Below are 16,902 nucleotides of genomic sequence, written 5' to 3' on the forward strand. Positions count from 1 at the left end.
TCTAGAACACCTGTTCTGCTATGTATACAAAGACTAGCCCTGGTAACTATTAAGGAGATTGAATTTGTAATTAAAAAACTCCCAAAAAAGCAATCTCCAGGCCCAGATGGTTTCACTAAGGAATTCTGCCAAAGGTTCAAAGAAGAATTAACACCAATTTCACATAATCTCTTCCAGAAAATTAAAGGGGACACTTCCCTGTTAATTTTACGGAACTATGACCCTGATACCAAAACCAGATAAAGATGGTAAAAAGAAAACAAGCTACACCCCATATCCCTCATGAACACATGCAAAAATCCTTAACAAAATATTACAAAGTAGAATTCAACAATATATAAAGTGAATTATACACCATGACAAGTGGGGTTTACTCCAGGGATCCAAGACTGGTTCAGTATTCAAAAATTAATCTGGCTGGGCGCGGTGGCTCACGCTTGTAATCCCAGCACTTTGGGAGGCTGAGGCGAGTGGATCACGAGGTCAGGAGATCGAGACCACGGTGAAACCCCGTCTCTACTAAAAATACAAAAAAATTAGCTGGGCGTGGTGGCATGTGCCTGTAATCCCAGCTACTCGGGAGGCTGAGGCAGGAGAATTGCTTGAACCCAGGAGGCTGAGGTTGCAGTGAGCCGAGATGGTTCCACTGCACTCCAGCCTGGGCGACAGAGCAAGACTCCGTCTCAAAAAAAAAAAAAAAAAAAAAAAAACAAAGAAAGAAAGAAAAAAGACCAGCCTGGGCAACAAAGCAAGAACCTGTCTCTACTAAGTGAAAAAATTAGCCGGGCGTGGTGGCATGCAACTGTAGTACCACCCACTCTGGAGGCTGAGGCTGGAGGATCGCTTGAGCCTGGAAGGTCAAGGCTACAGAGAGTCACGATCGCCCCAGTGTACTCCAGCCTAGGCAACATAGTGAGAACTCATCCTTAAAAAAGGAAAATAAATTAGCTGGGTGTGGTGGTGCCCGCCTATAGTCCCAACTCTTCGGGTGGCTGAGGCAGGAGGACCGCTTGAGATTGGGAGGTCAGGGCTGCAGTGAACTGATCGTGCCACTGCACTCCAGCATCAGCAACAGAATGAGACACCGTCTAAAAAAGACAAATTGCAGATGAAATTAAAGTTGCTAGTCGGCTGACTTTAAAATAGGGAGAGTATCATGGATTATCCAGGTGGGCCCAATGTAATCATTAGGGTCCATCAAAGTGAGAGAAAGGGCCAGGTGCGGTGGCTCGTGCCTGTAATCTCAGCACTTTGGGAGGCTGAGGCAGGCAGAAAACTTGGGGTCAGGAGTTTGAGATCAGCCTGGGCCAACACGGTGAAACCTCGTCTCTACTACAAATAGAAAAATTAGCCAGGCGTGGTGGCGGTCACCTGCAATCCAAGCTAGTCAGAAGACTGAGCTTGGACTCAGTCTCTGAACCCAGGAAGCAGCTCAGTCTCTTGAACCCGGGAGGCAGAGGTCGCAGTGAGCCAAGATCATACCACTGCACTCCAGCCTGGGCAACAGAGTGAAACTCTGTCTCAAAATAGGAAAAATAAATAAATAAATAAATAAATGAAGAGACAGACCACGTCTCCAGCTTTGCAGATATAGCCAAGATTATTCTTCCATTCAAGTAGACTCACACATTCTCTCTGTTCTCAGTTCCACACCGGAGAGGAGGGGATTTCCCTAGGATCACTGGACCTGCTGGGCTCAGCCTCTGCCCAGCCCTGGCAGGGGAGGGAGTTGACGGGCTGACAGAGGAAACTCCCCTGGAACCTGTTTCTCAGCTTCCTGGCCCAGCTGGGGCACCCACTGGAAAGAGAGGCCAGGCGGAAGACCCTGGCCCCGTCATGGCCTCTGCCTTGAGGCCACCCCGTGTCCCCAAGCCTAAGGGTGTCCTACCTTCACACTACTATGAGAGCTTTCTAGAGAAGAAGGGGCCCTCTGACCGGGTAAGGTGGGGAGGCGGGGGCTGGCCCTGCTGGGCCACCGTGGGGAGCTGTGGCACCTCTCTGAGTCCCAGTCTCCCCACTCGCCAAGGTGGGCGGGGTGGGTGCTGGATGGGGCGGGACACATGCTTGGGGGCTGGGGTGGGTTCTGGCCATCTGCCTCTCTGTGCGTCTGTCTCTGTCTCCATGTGTCTTTGAATTTGGTTTCTTTTTCTCTTTCTCTCTACGTGGCCCCGTCTGTCTCTTGCGACGTCTGTCTCTGTCTCTCTTTTTGTCTCAATCTTTGCTTTTGTCTCTCGTTCACTCTCTTGAATACAAACAAGATCAGGGACTTCCTCCAGGAAACAGGGAGTCCTCTGACTCTTGAGCTTCCTCCCCCTCCCAGCCCAGGACAAACTCCGTGAACCTCAGCTGCTGGGGTGAAGGCCAGTACAGGTGACATGTGAGGACAGTAAGAGCTAGTGGGGGCCACATTCCACAGGACAGATAGTTGCCATGGACAGTGCGTGCATGTGTGTGTGTGCTTATGTCTTCCTCAGAATAAAGTCCCAGCCCCTCCGTTCCCCGTGAGGCCCTATCTCTCCCTCCCCATGCCACATATTCATTTTCTTTCTTTCTTTTTGTTGGAGACAGAGTTGCTCTGTCACCCAGACTGGAGTGCGGGGGCACGATCATGGCTCACTGTAGCCTCAAACTCCTGGGCTCAAGTGAACCTCCTGCCCTAGCCTCCTGAGTAGCTGGGACTATAGGCGTGCACCGCCTCTTCTGGCTAATTTTTATTTTATTTATTTATTTTCGAGAATGAGTCTCACTCTATCACCCAGGCTGGAGTGCAGTGGCACCATCTCCGCTCACTGCAACCTCCGCCTCCCAGGTTCAAACGATTAAGCAATTCTCATGCCTCAGCCTCCCGAGTAGCTGGGATTACGGGCGCACACCACCACACCTAATTTTTGTATTTTTAGTAGAGACGGGGTTTCATTATGTTGGCCTGGCTGGTCTCGAACTCCTGACCTCAGGTGATCCACCTGCCTCGGCCTCCCTAAGTGCTGGGATTACAGGCGTGAGCCACCGTGCCCAGCCTTTTTTTTTTTTTTTTTTTTTTTTAAGATGGGGCCTTGCTGGCCGGGTGCGGTGGCTCACACCTGTAATCCCAGCACTTAGGGAGGCCGAGGCAGGTGGATCACCTGAGGTCAGGAGTTTGAGACCGCCCTGGCCAACATGGTGAAACCCCATCTCTACTAAAAATACAAAAATTAGCCAGGCGTGGTGGTGCGTGCCTGTGATCCCAGGTACTCTGGAGGCTGAGGCAGGAGAATCCCTTGAACCTGGGAGGCAGAGGTTGAAGTAAGCCAAGATCGTGCCACTGCACTCCAGGCTGGCAACAGAGCGAGACTCCGTCTCAAAAAAAAAAAAAAGATGGAGTCTTGCTATGTTGCGCAGGCTGGTCTCAAACTCCTGGCCTTAAGCAATCCTCTTGCCTCAGCCCCCCAAAGTGCTGGGATTAGAGGTGTGAGCCACCGCACCTGCCTCATTTTCTGATACAGATCAAAACAAACACCCCCAGCTCCTCCCTGCTCATGTCCCCACCTCTGCCCCGAGGTTCCCTTACCTGTAGTGGAGTGGACTTTCCTTCTACGTCCATGAATCCAAATCCTCCCCAACCAACAAACCCTTTGGAGGCAGTAGATCACTGAGGTTAAGAAAGATAATGGGGGAGGCCGGGCTCGTGGCTCACGCCTGTAATCCCAGCACTTTGGGAGGCCGAGGCGGGCGGATCGCCTGAGGTCAGGAGTTCAAGACCAACCTGGCCAACATGGTGAAACCTCATCTTTACTAAAAAATACAAAAATTAGCCGGGCATGGTGCCAGGCGCCTTAATCCCAGCTACTTGGAAGGCAGAGGCAGGAGAATCATTTGAACCTGAGAGGCGGAGGTTGCAGTGAGTCGAGATCAAGCCATTGCACTCAAACCTGGGGGACAAGAGCGAGACTTCTCTCAAAAAAAAAAAAAGAAAGCTAATGGGGGCCGGGCGTAGTGGCTCACGCCTGTAATCCAATACTTTGGGAGGCCGGGAAGGCAGATCACTTGAGGTCAGGGGTTCAAGACCAGCCTGGCCACATGGTGAAACCCCATCTCTACTAAAAATACAAAAATTAGCTGGGCGTGGTGGTGTGCACCTGTAATCCCAGCTACTTGGGAGGCTGAGAGGCAGGAGAATCGCTTGAACCCAGGAGTGGGGGGCGGTTGCAGTGAGCTGAGATGGTGCCACTGCACTTCTGCCTGGATGACAGAGTGAGACTCTGTCTCAAAAAAAAAAAAAAAAAAAAAAAAAGGCCAGGTACAATGGCTCACATCTGTAATCCCAACACTGTGGGAGGCCGAGGCCGGCGGATCACTTGAGGTCAGGAGTTCGAGACTAGCCTGGCCAACATATAGTGAAACCCCATCTCTACTAAAAAATACAAAAATTAGCTGGATGTGGTGGTGCGCACTTGTAGTCCCAGCTACTTGAGAAGCTGAGGCAGGAGAATCGCTTGAACTGGGAGTTGGAGGTCGCAGTGAGCCGAGATTGCATGACTGCACTCCAGGCTGGGCGACAGAGCAAGACTGTCTCTTAAAAACAAAACAAAACAAAAAATATTATGGGCCCAAATTCAGAAGACCCAGCCAGGTTCTAATCCCGGCTCCACACTTTCCTTACTCCCAGGCCTTATGCAAGTGACTTAATCTTTGAGCCTTAGTTTTCTGTCTTCTGAAATAGGGGAGTTAGGGCTGTAGTCACAGTTCACATGTTGAGGACTTGACTCAACACGGGCCCCAGTGCTTCCCATGTGGAAAGTCACCTAATTCTCATGAGATCCTCCAGAGTTGGCACCATCATTATCACCATTTTACAGCTGGGGAAACAGACAAAGACAGCTCAAATAACTTGCCCAACAGCACATCATGGGTACATAATGAAGCAATATGGTGTTTAATCGTGTATTGCTCTAGTCCCAGTGCCTGGAGCAGGGCTGGCACATAAAAAGCCTTCAGTAAATGATAGGTAAATGCAAGTGTGTATCTGTGCGTGTGTCTATGGATGGACAGGTGGATGGGTAGATGGGGGGATGAGTGGAGGCTTGGTGAATAGATGCGGGCTTGATGGTGGCTGAGAGGATGTGTGGGTGGATGGATGAGTGCATATACAAGTGGGTGGATGGATGGATGGGTGAGTGGATGGATGGATGAGTGGGCAGATGGGTGGGTGGGTGGATGATGGATGGATGAACAAGTGCATGGATGGATGATAGATGGATGAATAGGTGGATGCATGATGGAGAGATGTATGGATGGATGAGTGGATGGATGTATGGATGGATGAATGGGCAGATGCGTGGGTGGGTGGATGGTGAATGGACGAATGCATGGATGGATGATGGGTGGATGAGTAGGTGGATGGATGATGGAGGGATGAGTGGATGGATGGATGAGGGATGGATGGATGAGTAGGTGGATGGATGATGGAGGGATGCCTTGATAGATGAGTGGATGGATGTATGGATGGATAGATGAGTGGGTGGATGGATGAGTGAGTGGATGGATGATGGATGGTGGGTGGATGATGGAGGGATGGATGGATAGGTGGATGGATGGGTGGATGGATGGATGAGTGAGTGGATGGATGAGTGGGTGGATGGATGATGGACGGTGAGTGGATGGATGGATGGATGATGGAGGGATGGATGGATGGGTGGATGGATGGATGAGTAGGTGGATGGATGATGGATGGTGGGTGGATGTATAGATGAATGGATAGATGATGGAGGGATGGATGGAGGGGTGGATGGATGGGTGGACAGATGGATGAGTGGGTGGATGGATGACTGGATGGATGGTGGGTGATGTATGTATTGATGAATGAGTGGATGGATGGATGATGAATGGCTCCATGATGGATAGATGGATGGATGGGGGTGATGGATGGATGGATGAATGGGTGGATGGTGGGTGGATGGATGAATGGGTGGGTGGGTGGATGAATAACTGGATGGATGGATGTGTGGATGGGTGAGTGGGTGGATGGATTGGTGGATGGATGGTGGGCAGATGGATGGATGGATGAATGGGTGAATGGATGGGTCAAGGGTAGGTGGATGGATGAATGGGTGGGTGGGCCGATGGACAGATGGATGATAGATAGATGGCTAGTGGGTAGCTGGATGATGGAAGATGAATGGGACACCATTAAACCAGTTAGTTAACTTACCCCTAGAGCCCCCATCTCTATAGATTGGCAGGGGTTGCTCTGAATCCCTCATCACATCAAGGTTCCGTCTGGTCCTTTCTCAGAGGAAAACAGACACCCAGAAGCTGGGCCATGGGTGGGGAGGATCTCCCTGAGAAGGCACATTTGATCAGAAACTCTAGGCAGGAGGTGATAAAGATCTGGGGGCAGCGTGGGGCGGAGAGCACAACCAGTGCAAAGGCCCCGAGACAGGACTGAGTACCTGAGAGGCACTCAGCTTGGCCAGCTCACCTCTTCTTTCTGCACCTCTGGTCCCTAGGATTACAAGAAGTTCTGGGCAGGCCTCCAGGGTCTCACCATTTATTTCTACAATAGCAATCGGGACTTCCAGGTAAGGATGGGAATGGAGGCTCCAGAGCAGGCCTTCCCTTGACCCCAGAGACCAAGCAGACAATGTGGATGGTGTGGTCAAGGTGGCTGCTACATCATCCAGGGGGCCTGGAGGCCAAGGAACTGGTGCCCAGACCCCCTGCTTCTATGCCCCCAGCACGTGGAGAAACTCAACCTGGGAGCATTTGAGAAACTCACAGATGAGATTCCCCGGGGAAGCTCACGTGACCCTGGCACCCACTTCAGCCTGATTCTCCGGAATCAGGAGATCAAGTTCAAGGTAGGTCCCTTGCTGGAGGGGTGCGGAGGGGCGGTGCTGGCAGAAGATGCTCAAATGCTCCTACCCTCCATTGTGCCAACCACGAAGGGGCAGGTAGTACAGGGCCCTGTGGGTCCTGGGTAAGACTTGGGTCTTGACCCCAAAGGAGCTGGGTGCTATGGGAGGGTTTATTTTATTTTATTATCTTTTTTTTGAGACCAAGTCTCGCCCTGTCACCCAGGCTGGAGTGCAATGGCACGATCTTGGCTCACTCCAACCTCTGCCTCCCGGGTTCAAGTGATTCTCCTGCCTCAGCGTCCCGAGTAGCTGGGATTACAGGCGTGCGCCACCACTCCTGGCTATATTTTTTGAATCTTTAGTAGAGACGGGGTTTCACCATGTTCGCCATGCTGGTCTCGAACTCCTGACCTCAGGTGATCCACCCACCTTGGCTTCCCAAACTGCTGGAATTATAGGCGTGAGCCACTGCGCCCAGCCGAGGGTTTATTTTTTGTTATTTATTTATTTATTTATTTATTTATTTTTTGAGGCGGAGTCTCGCTCTGTCGCCCAGGCTGGAGTGCAGTGGTGCAATCTCGGCTCACTGCAAGCTCCGCCTCCCGGGTTCACGCCATTCTCCTGCCTCAGCCTCTCCGAGTAGCTGGGACTATAGGCGCCCGCCACCACGCCCGGCTAATTTTTTGTATTTTTAGTAGAGATGGGGTTTCACCGTGGTCTCGATCTCCTGACCTCGTGATCCGCCCACCTCAGCCTCCCAAAGTGCTGGGATTACAAGCGTGAGCCACCGCGCCCGGCCTTGTTTTTTATTTTTTTGAGACAGTTTCGCTCTTATCGCCCAGGCTGGAGTGCAGTGGTGCAATCTTGGCTCAATACAACCTCTGCCTCCTGGGTTTAAGTGATTCTCCTGCCTCAGCCTCCTGAGTAGCTGGGATTACAGGCGTGTGCCACCATGTGCGGCTAATTTTTGTATTTTTTGGTAGAGACGGGGTTTCACCATGTTGGCCAGGCTGGTCTCGAACTCCTGACCTCAAGTGATCTGCCCACCTCAGCCTCCCAAAGTGCTGGGATTACAGGTGTTAGTCACGGTGGCTGGCCTATGGGAGGGTTTAGAGCATGAGAGGTCTGGGAACTGATCTATGTTTTTCTATTATGTTATTTATTATTTTATTTTGAGACAGGGTCTTGCTCGTTGCCCAGGCTGGAGTGCAGTAGGGAGATCATAGCTCACTGCAGCCTCAACCTCTCAGGCTCAAGCGATCCTCCTACTTCAGCCAAGCATATGCCACTATGCCTGGCTAATATTTTATTTTTTGTAGAGACAGGGGGCTCGCTATGTTACCCAGTCTGGTCTTGAACCCCTAGGCTCAAGTGATCCTCCCACCTCGACCTCCCAAAGTGCTGGGATTACAGGCGTGAGCCACTGCATCCAGCCTGATCTTGTTTTTCAAATGTTGATATAATAACATTAAAAATCATAATATCAGCCAGGCATGGTGGCTCATGCCCGTAATCTGAGCACTTTGGGACGCCAAGGCAGAAGGATAGCTTGAGCCCAGGAGTTCAAGACCAGCCTGGCAACAAAGCGAGACCCTCATGTCTAAGAGAAAAAAAAAAAAAAAAGGCTGGGCGAGGTGGTGCACGCCTGTAGTCCCAGTTACTCAGGAGGCTGAGGCAGGAGAATCGCTTGAACCTGGGAGGTGGAGGTTGCAGTGAGCTGAGATTGCGCCACTGTACTCTAGCCTGGGTGACAGAAGAATGAGACTCCGTCTCAAAAAAAAAAAAAAAGAAGAAGAAAAAGAAAAAAGCCCTTGAAGCAGGGACTCTTCCCTACTCATTGATGAGTAGACTGAGGCTCGCTGACATGGATTCTTTCCTTTCTTTTGTTCCCTAGGTAGAGACCTTGGAGTGCCGGGAAATGTGGAAAGGCTTCATCTTAACTGTGGTGGAGGTAAGAGTAGTGGCTCTCTGCCCCCTCTCTCCCATTCTCCAGATCTCCTCAAAAAGCCTCCTTTTTCTCTTTTTTTTTTTTTTTTTTTTTGAGACAGAGTCTCGCTCTGTCATCCAGGCTGGAGTGCAGTGGCGCGATCCCCGCTCACTGCAAGCTCCGCCTCCTGGGTTCACGCCATTCTCCTGCCTCAGCCTCTGGAGTAGCTGGGATTACAGATGCCCGCCACCACGCCCGGCTAATTTTTTTGTATTTTCAGTACAGACGGGGTTTCACTGTGTTAGCCAGGATGGTCTCTTATCTCCTGACCTCGTGATCTGCCCACCTCGGCCTCCCAAAGTGTTGGGATTATAGGCGTGAGCCACCGCGCCCAGCCAAAATTTTATTTTATTTTTTTGAGACTAAGTCTCACTGTTGCCCAGGCTGGAGTGCAATGGTGCGATCTCAGCTCACTGCAACCTCTGCCTCCCCAGTTCAAGCAATTCTTGTGCCTCAGCCTCCCGAGTAGCTGGGATTACAGGCGTCCGCCACCACGCCTGGCTAATTTTTGTATTTTTAGTATACATTGGGTTTCACCCTGTTGGCCAGGCTGGTCTCAAACCCCTGACCTTGAGTCATCCGCCCGCCCTGGCCACCCAAAGTGCTGGGATTACAGGCATGAGCCACAGCGACCAGCCGTATTTCTTATTTTACTTTTTTGAGACAGGGTCTCTGTTGCCCAGGCTGGACTGCAGTGTTGTGATCATAGCTCACTGCAGCCTCCAATTCCCAGGCTCAAGCAGTCCTCCTGCCTCAGCCTCCCAAGTAGCTGGGACTACAGACACACACTACCACATCTGACTAATTAAAAAAATTTTTTTTAGAGCAGGGTCTCACTATGTTGCCCAGGCTGGTCTCCAACTTCTGTGCTCAAGCAATCCACCCTCCTTGGCCTCCCAAAGTGATGGGATTATAGATGTGAGCCACCATGTCCGGCCACAGAGTGCTAAATTTTTAAAAATTAGCTGACGTTGGCCAGGTGTGGTGGCTCATGCCTGTAATCCCAGCACTTTGGGAGGCCGAGGCTGGTGGATCACGAGGTCAGGAGAACAAGACCATCCTGGCCAACACTGTGAAACCCCGTCTCTACTAAAAATACAAAAATTAGCTGGGTGTGGTGGTAAGCGCCTGTAATCCCAGCTACTCGGGAGGCTGAGGCAGGAGAATCGATTGAACCCAGGAGTCGGAGGTTGCAGTGAGCCAAGATCGCCCTGCACTCCAGCTTGGTGACAGAACTAAACTCTGTCTCAAAAAAAAAAAAAAAAAAAAAAAATAGCTGACATCATTTATCAACCGGGAATTTTAGTCCACCTTCCTGATTTCCCTCTGATTTACCTGTTTCCTGCCTCACCCTGGCAGGCCATTGAGTTTGAGACCTGCCTGGCCCCTGCAGACTTTAGTTTGAAACCCTAGATTACAGCATCTACTCTTTTTTTTTTTTGGTGGGGTGGGGGAGCGGGGAACCGAGCCTCACTCTGTCTCCCAGGCTGAAGTGCAATGGCGTGATCTCGGCTCACTGCAGCCTCCGCCTTCCCAGGTTCAAGTGATTCTCCTGCCCCAGCCTCCCCAGTAGCTGGGATTACAGGTGTCTGCCACCACGCCTGGCTAATTTTTTGTATTTTTAGTACAAACGGGGTTTCGCCATGTTGCCCAGATTGGTCTTGAACTCCTGACCTCAGGTGATCTGCCCGCCTCGGCCTCCCAGTGCTGGAATTACAGGCGTGAGCCACCACGCCTGTCCCCGGCATCTACTCTCACTCAACACTCCTCTGCAACCCTCTCGAAGCCCTCTTTGCCCCCTAAGGTGTCAGAGTTCACTGCTCTGAGCTCTGGCCTGTTTGCCACTCTGTGACTTGGGCACAGCCGTCCATTCCCGGCCGGCCGGGTGCAGTCACTGTCCATCCATTGCCCCTCAGCTCCGTGTCCCGACCGACTTGACCCTGCTTCCTGGGCACCTATACATGATGTCTGAAGTCTTGGCCAAAGAGGAGGCGCGCCGTGCACTGGAGACACCCTCGTGAGTGTCCCGCCTGTCCCGAGGGGCTGCAGGATGGGGACGGGAGGTGGGTGTGTAGCTGAGGGTGGGCGGTGAGCTGGGTCCCCTGGAGTTGGGTCTTGGATTTTGCATGAGGACTGCATTGGGGCTGGGGGTTGGGGGAGGGGGAGGGGGAGTTATGGCCCATGCTGGGAGGCAGGGCAAGATCTCCAGGAGCGGGTCTAGGGACCTAGAGGTCTGGAAGGGTCTTCAGAGGCGGGGCCTAGGCCTGAGGAGTGGGGACAGGGTCTGGGGGTGGTTAGTCTAGGTGTCTAGAAGGTGATGCTTCGTCTCCAGGGAGGGGTTATTTGTCGGAGAGGGTGGCCGGGACCCTAGAGGCGGGGCCTGGATGGTGGGCGGAGCATCGTCTTTGTGGGCGGTTCTTGGTGATTAGGGAGGCGGGCAGGGCCTCCAGGGTAAGGTCTAGATGTTTGGAGGGCGGGACAGGATCTCCGGGGGAGGCTCTAGGTGCTTACAAGGGAGGGCTGGGTCTCCCTTAGGGGTTGGAGCTGCATCTCCGGGGCCAGAATTAAGAGCCTGGCTGGCCACGGTGGCTCGCGCCTGTCATCTCAGCGTTTTGGGAGGTCGAGGTGGGAGGATTGTTTTTACCCAGTTCAAGACCCAGCCTGGGCAACATAGCGAGACCCCATCTCTAAAGAAAAAAAAACAAAAACCCGGCCAGATGCAGTGGCTCACGCCTGTAATCCCAGCACCTTGGGAGGCCGAGGCGGGCGGATCACCTGAAGTAGGGAGTTCGAGACCAGCCTGACCAACATGGAGAAATCCCGTCTCTACTAAAAATACAAAAATTAGCCGGGCCTGGTGGCGCATGCCTGTAATCCCAGCTACTCAGGAGGCTGAGGAAGGAGAATCGCTTGAACCTGGGAGGTGGAGGTTGCGGTGAGCCGAGATCACGCCATTGCACTCCAGCCCGGGCAACAAGAGCGAAACCCTGTCTCAAAAAAAAAAAAAAAAACCCACAAAAACTAAAAGCCTGGAAGGCAGGACTGGGTCTCCGTGGGAGGGGCCTGGGTCTGGAGAGCAGGGCAGGGTCTCCTGGGCCTAGGGGATGGGGACGGGGCTGGGTCTCAGAGGAGGCGGGGTTTACGTGCGAAGAGCGGACTTGGTCTCCGGGGTCCCGAGTGGGTGACGCGGCCCGCCACAGGTGCTTCCTGAAGGTGAGTCGGCTGGAGGCACAACTGCTCCTGGAGCGCTACCCTGAATGCGGGAACCTGCTGCTGCGGCCCAGCGGGGACGGCGCTGACGGCGTGTCGGTCACCACACGGCAGATGCACAATGGGTGCGCATGCGCGTCTCGGGAGCCCTGAGTGGGAGGAGGGTGGGAGGAGGGTGGAAGGAGGGTGGGCGCGGGGGCGTGGTCAGAAGCAGGGGCGGAGCCCGACCCGCTAGTGGGTAGCCCAGGGTACGGAGCCAGAGCCGAGAGGGGCGTCTGGGGACGGAGTCAGAGCTGAGCTGGGCGGATTGGGGGAGGAGTCAGAGCTGGGCTGGGCGGGGTGGAGTCAGAGCTGAGCAGCGTACACTGATGGCAGAGTCAGAGCAAAGCTGGGCGTGTTGGGGGCGGAGTCAGAGCTGGGGTGGGCGGGCTGGAGGGGGTGGAGTCAAGCCAGGCAGGCGAGAATGGGGGCGGAGTCAGAGCTGGGCTGGGAGGGCTGGGGGCGGGATCAGAGCTCGGGGGTCGTGGGATCCTGAGGCTGGCCTTGTCCCAGGTATGGGGTTTAATGCCTGGGGAAGAAGGTAGAGCCCAGGCCGACTCCTTTGCAGGAAGAGCCAGGTCTTGGCTTGGGAGCTGGGACTCCCTGTAGGTGGAGTCAGACTCCTGGGTTAGGGTCGGCTCCTAGGGAACGTCAGGTACTCAGGGGCCAGGTCTGGGCCACTGGAGGGGATGAAGTCAAATCCAGGGATGGGAATGGGCTCTTTGGGCAGAGTCAGGATCTATGGGGGGAGTCATGGCCGTGATCCTTTTTGGAAGCTGAGTAGGGCTATGGAGGCGGAGCCACCCTGGGGGCGGAGTCAGAGCCTTTTGCCAAATTCTCAAGCCCAGTCCAGGGTTGGGCAAGGCGATGTAGAAGGTGGAGTCAGGGCCCGGGGTGGAGCCATTACAGGGGACCGGGCCTAGCTGGGGCGGGGTCTTCAGGGCCTGGTTCTCCCTAGGCGCGGTGCCAGAATTAGGGGCTGACCTTTCCTAGAGTGTTGTCAGTCTGGCCTGGTCCCTCCCTGGAGGTGGTGCCAAGACTAGAGGTGGGGTCTTCTGTGGGGGTGGGTCGGTCGGGCCTGGTCCCCGCTGGAAGCAGTGCTGGGATCGGACAGTCACTGCTCCGGGAGGACAGGGTGGCTTAGGTCCTTTATGGGGTGGAACCAGTCAGTGGCGGGGCCTTCTGTCGGGGCGGAGCCAGTATGGACCTGTTTCTACTGGGGGCGGAGCCTGGAGTTGGGGCGGGGTCTTCCCTGGGGGGCGGTGTGGGAGCCTGGGCTGAGCCACTCACTCGCTTTCTCCTGGTGCAGGACGCACGTGGTCCGGCATTACAAGGTGAAGCGGGAGGGCCCCAAGTACGTGATCGATGTGGAAGAGCCGGTGAGCGTTGGGCCAGAGTCCCTAGAAGTGCCTTTGTGGGGTCCGCGTCCCTTCTCCAGCAGCCTGACCGCTCCCCCATCTGCCCCCAGTTCTCTTGCACCTCCCTGGACGCCGTGGTCAACTATTTCGTGTCGCACACTAAAAAGGCGCTGGTGCCATTCCTGTTGGACGAGGACTACGAGAAAGTGCTAGGTGGGTGCGCCTTCGGGGAGTTCGGGGGCCCAGTCCTCACCTCTCCTGCCCCCGCTCGGACGGAACGGGCCGCCCCTGGCCGCCGCGCTTCCTCCAGGCCTCCCTCTCTGTTCCAGGCTACGTGGAAGCCGATGAGGAGAATGGCGAGAGTGTGTGGGTGGCGCCCTCCGCCCCGGGCCCAGGTGACGCCCCCTTCCCGCGGGCCGAGGTGGGAGGGATCGAGGACCCCCGCATTCAGCCACGCCCCCTCAGTCAGCTTGGTGGCTGCACCTCTTGTATCTGATGTTGTTCCCAAAGTTGCAGGGACAGAAATGACTCAGACCCTGCCGTCAGGGTGTGGGGGGGGGGGGAGGGGGAGAGGGTCCCAGCTTGGGACAGAGCTAAACACAGACACTCTCATCCTGTAGGGTTGAATTTGGGGTGGAGGAAAAACCTGGGCTCGGGGGAGGCGCCTAGAGTTTGGGAGAAGATGGGGGCAGAGCAGGGAAAGCTTCCCAGAAGAGTGGGTCTTTGCAGATGGTCCCAAAGGATCTTCTTAGGCAGAAATGGGCATTGAGGGGTCAGAGGGTACACCCGGACAAGCAGTAGCCCCCCAGGGACCGGGAATCCGGGTGGGTGTTGGGAAAGAGGTGGAAATCGGTCCTGTTTATGGAGTGGTAGAAGGAGGCAGAGAACACACTAGAAAGGAACGTAGCGTGGGTTGTCTGGTCTTCCCTGGGCTGGGCGTATGCAAGGACCCCCAAGTGCCACATCCACACACACATCACACATGCATGATCCATGAACTGTGGCCACCTGCCTAGCCAGAAGGTGACACACACTTGTGTGGGCACAACAGATCCACACATGCATAAATACACGTGTCCCCCAATTCCAGTCACATACACACGCTATGTAGCACAGATACACCTGTCTCATGCCACAATCACATGTGTACACATAAATGCTGACGCATCCATGCACAGGCACAAAATCGGACACGTATAGATAAATGGGCAAAACGCACTCATGTAGACAAGGACTAAAGCAGCTACCTCAGCGGGCATGCAGAGTCACACACGTATACACACAACAGGCATGTGTGTACAAACCTTGCACTTTGATTTAACTTATCCAGATTCAATTAGTGTACATGTGTATGCCACACAAAGACATACAGACTTTTTTTTTTTTTTTTTTTGAGACGGAGTCTCGCTCTGTCACCCAGGCTGGAGTGCAGTGGCGCAAACTCGGCTCACTGCAACCTCTCCCTCCCAGGTTCAAGCGATTCTCCTGCCTCAGCCCCGAGTAGCAGCGATTACAGGAGCTAGCCACCACGCCAAGCTAATTTTTGTATTTTTAGTAGAGACGGGGTTTCACCATATTGGCCAGGCTGGTCTTGAACCCCTGACCTCAGGTGATCCGCCCACCCCGGCCTCCCAAAGTGCTGGGATTACAGGCGTGAGCCACCGCGCCCGGTCCAGACAGACAGACTTATACATGGGCACACACACAGACACACAGGGACACATGCCTGTCTCTAGGCATGCACACAGACCCCCCCCCCACCTGCAAGGTGCCCCTGTACGACGTGGGTCTTGACAGTGACCACCTTTCCCCATCAGGTCCTGCACCCTGCACAGGTGGCCCCAAGCTGCTGCCACCTGCGTCTGTGCCTGTGTCCAGCCAGGACAAGCTGCCCCTGTTACCCCCACTGCCCCCACTACCGAACCAGGAAGAGAACTACGTGACCCCCATTGGAGATGCCCCAGCTGTTGACTATGAGAACCAAGACGGTGGGTGGCAAACAGAGCTGCTGAGAGCTGGGGGTTGGGGAAGCAGGTTAACAGCTGATGTGACACGTTACACTTTTGTCCACGCAGTGGCTTCCTCTAGTCAGCCAGTCATCCTGAAGCCAAAGAAGTTGCCGAAGCCTCCTGCAAAGCTTCCAAAGCCACCCGTTGGACTCAAGCCAGGTTGGGGTCTCCCCCAAATCCCATCCTCACCTGATGGCAGGCCAGCCTCAGCCCTCATCTTTTTTTATTTATTTATTTATTTTTTTGAGACGGAGTCTCACTCTGTTGCCCAGGCTGGAGTATAGTGGCGCAATCTCGGCTCACTGCAAGCTCTGCCTCCCGGGTTCATGCCATTCTCTTGCCTCAGCCTCCCCAGTAGCTGGGACTACAGGCGCCTGCCACCATGCCCAGCTAATTTTTTTTTCTTGTATTTTTAGTAGAGACGGGGTTTCACCATGGATGGTCTCAATCTCCTGACCTCGTGATCTGCCAGCCTCGGCCTCCCAAAGTGCTGGGATTACAGGCGTGAGCCACCACGCCTGGCTTATCTGTCTTTATTGTTGTTGTTTTTTGTTTTGAGATGGAGTCTCACTCTGTTGCCCAGGCAGTGGTGCAATCTCGGCTCACTGCAACCTCTGTCTGCCGGGTTCAAGTGATTCTCCTGCCTCAGCTTCCCAAGTAGCTGGGATTACAGGCACCTGCTGCCACGTCCATCTAATTTTTGTATTTTTAGTAGAGAAGGGGTTTCACCATGTTGCCCAGGCTGGTCTCGAACTCCTGACTTCAAGTGATCCACCCACCTCAGCCTCCCAAAGTGCTGGGATTACTGGCGTAAGCCACCACACCTGGCCTCATCTGTCTTCTCTTCCAGAGCCCAAAGTCTTTAATGGTGGCTTGGCCAGGAAGCTGCCAGTCAGTTCAGCTCAGCCTCTCTTCCCCACAGCCGGTAAGGGGTCTGCAGGGTCAGTGCGGGGCGGGCTTCCCAGGTGTGTGACTGTGCAGTCACACAGGGCCCCACACTCTGAAGCACCCTGCCTTTTAAGGTTCTGCTGTCTCTGTCTTGAAATTCCTAATGCCTTCGAGCACACTGTCATGTTGCATGGGGCCCTGCACATCTGTAGCTGGTCCTGGGTGGCTGTCAGGGCGCTGGGCATGGACTGGGGATCCCTGAGCCAGCTGCAGCTCCCAGTCCTGAACCCCCAGGGCTGGCAGACATGACGGCAGAGCTACAGAAGAAGCTGGAGAAGAGGCGGGCACTGGAGCACTGATTCGGACATGCCAGGGACCAGCGGGCCAGTCCTGGGGCATGGCCCAGCAGCCAGATTCTTTTTCCCAGGATTAAAACTCTGACCCCAGGACCCATGTGTCTGGCTTGGCTTGGGGGATTAGGGGACGAGGGGTCCGTCAGACGTCTGCCTGCGGATGGCCCCATTTACTCCCAGTGACCCTCAGCTCAGTGAAATCTACCACCATATCCTGTGAGAAAA

General features: G+C 54.2%; 1 protein-coding gene across 1 annotated transcript; it reads left to right on the forward strand.

The window, feature by feature from the left end:
• The first annotated feature begins 1,507 nt into the window (after window positions 1–1,507).
• On the forward strand, window positions 1,508–16,773 carry STAP2 (signal transducing adaptor family member 2). Its single transcript, XM_030796786.1, has 13 exons — window positions 1,508–1,938; window positions 6,486–6,557; window positions 6,714–6,836; window positions 8,728–8,784; window positions 10,737–10,837; window positions 12,021–12,155; window positions 13,379–13,448; window positions 13,538–13,640; window positions 13,757–13,822; window positions 15,245–15,415; window positions 15,503–15,595; window positions 16,287–16,361; window positions 16,619–16,773. The coding sequence occupies exons 1-13, from the start codon at window positions 1,837–1,839 to the stop codon at window positions 16,681–16,683; spliced, it is 1,233 nt and encodes a 410-aa protein (XP_030652646.1). The 5' UTR covers window positions 1,508–1,836; the 3' UTR covers window positions 16,684–16,773.
• Window positions 16,774–16,902: the final 129 nt, after the last annotated feature.

Source organism: Nomascus leucogenys, chromosome 17 (assembly GCF_006542625.1).
Source record: "Nomascus leucogenys isolate Asia chromosome 17, Asia_NLE_v1, whole genome shotgun sequence".
NCBI lineage: Eukaryota > Metazoa > Chordata > Mammalia > Primates > Hylobatidae > Nomascus > Nomascus leucogenys.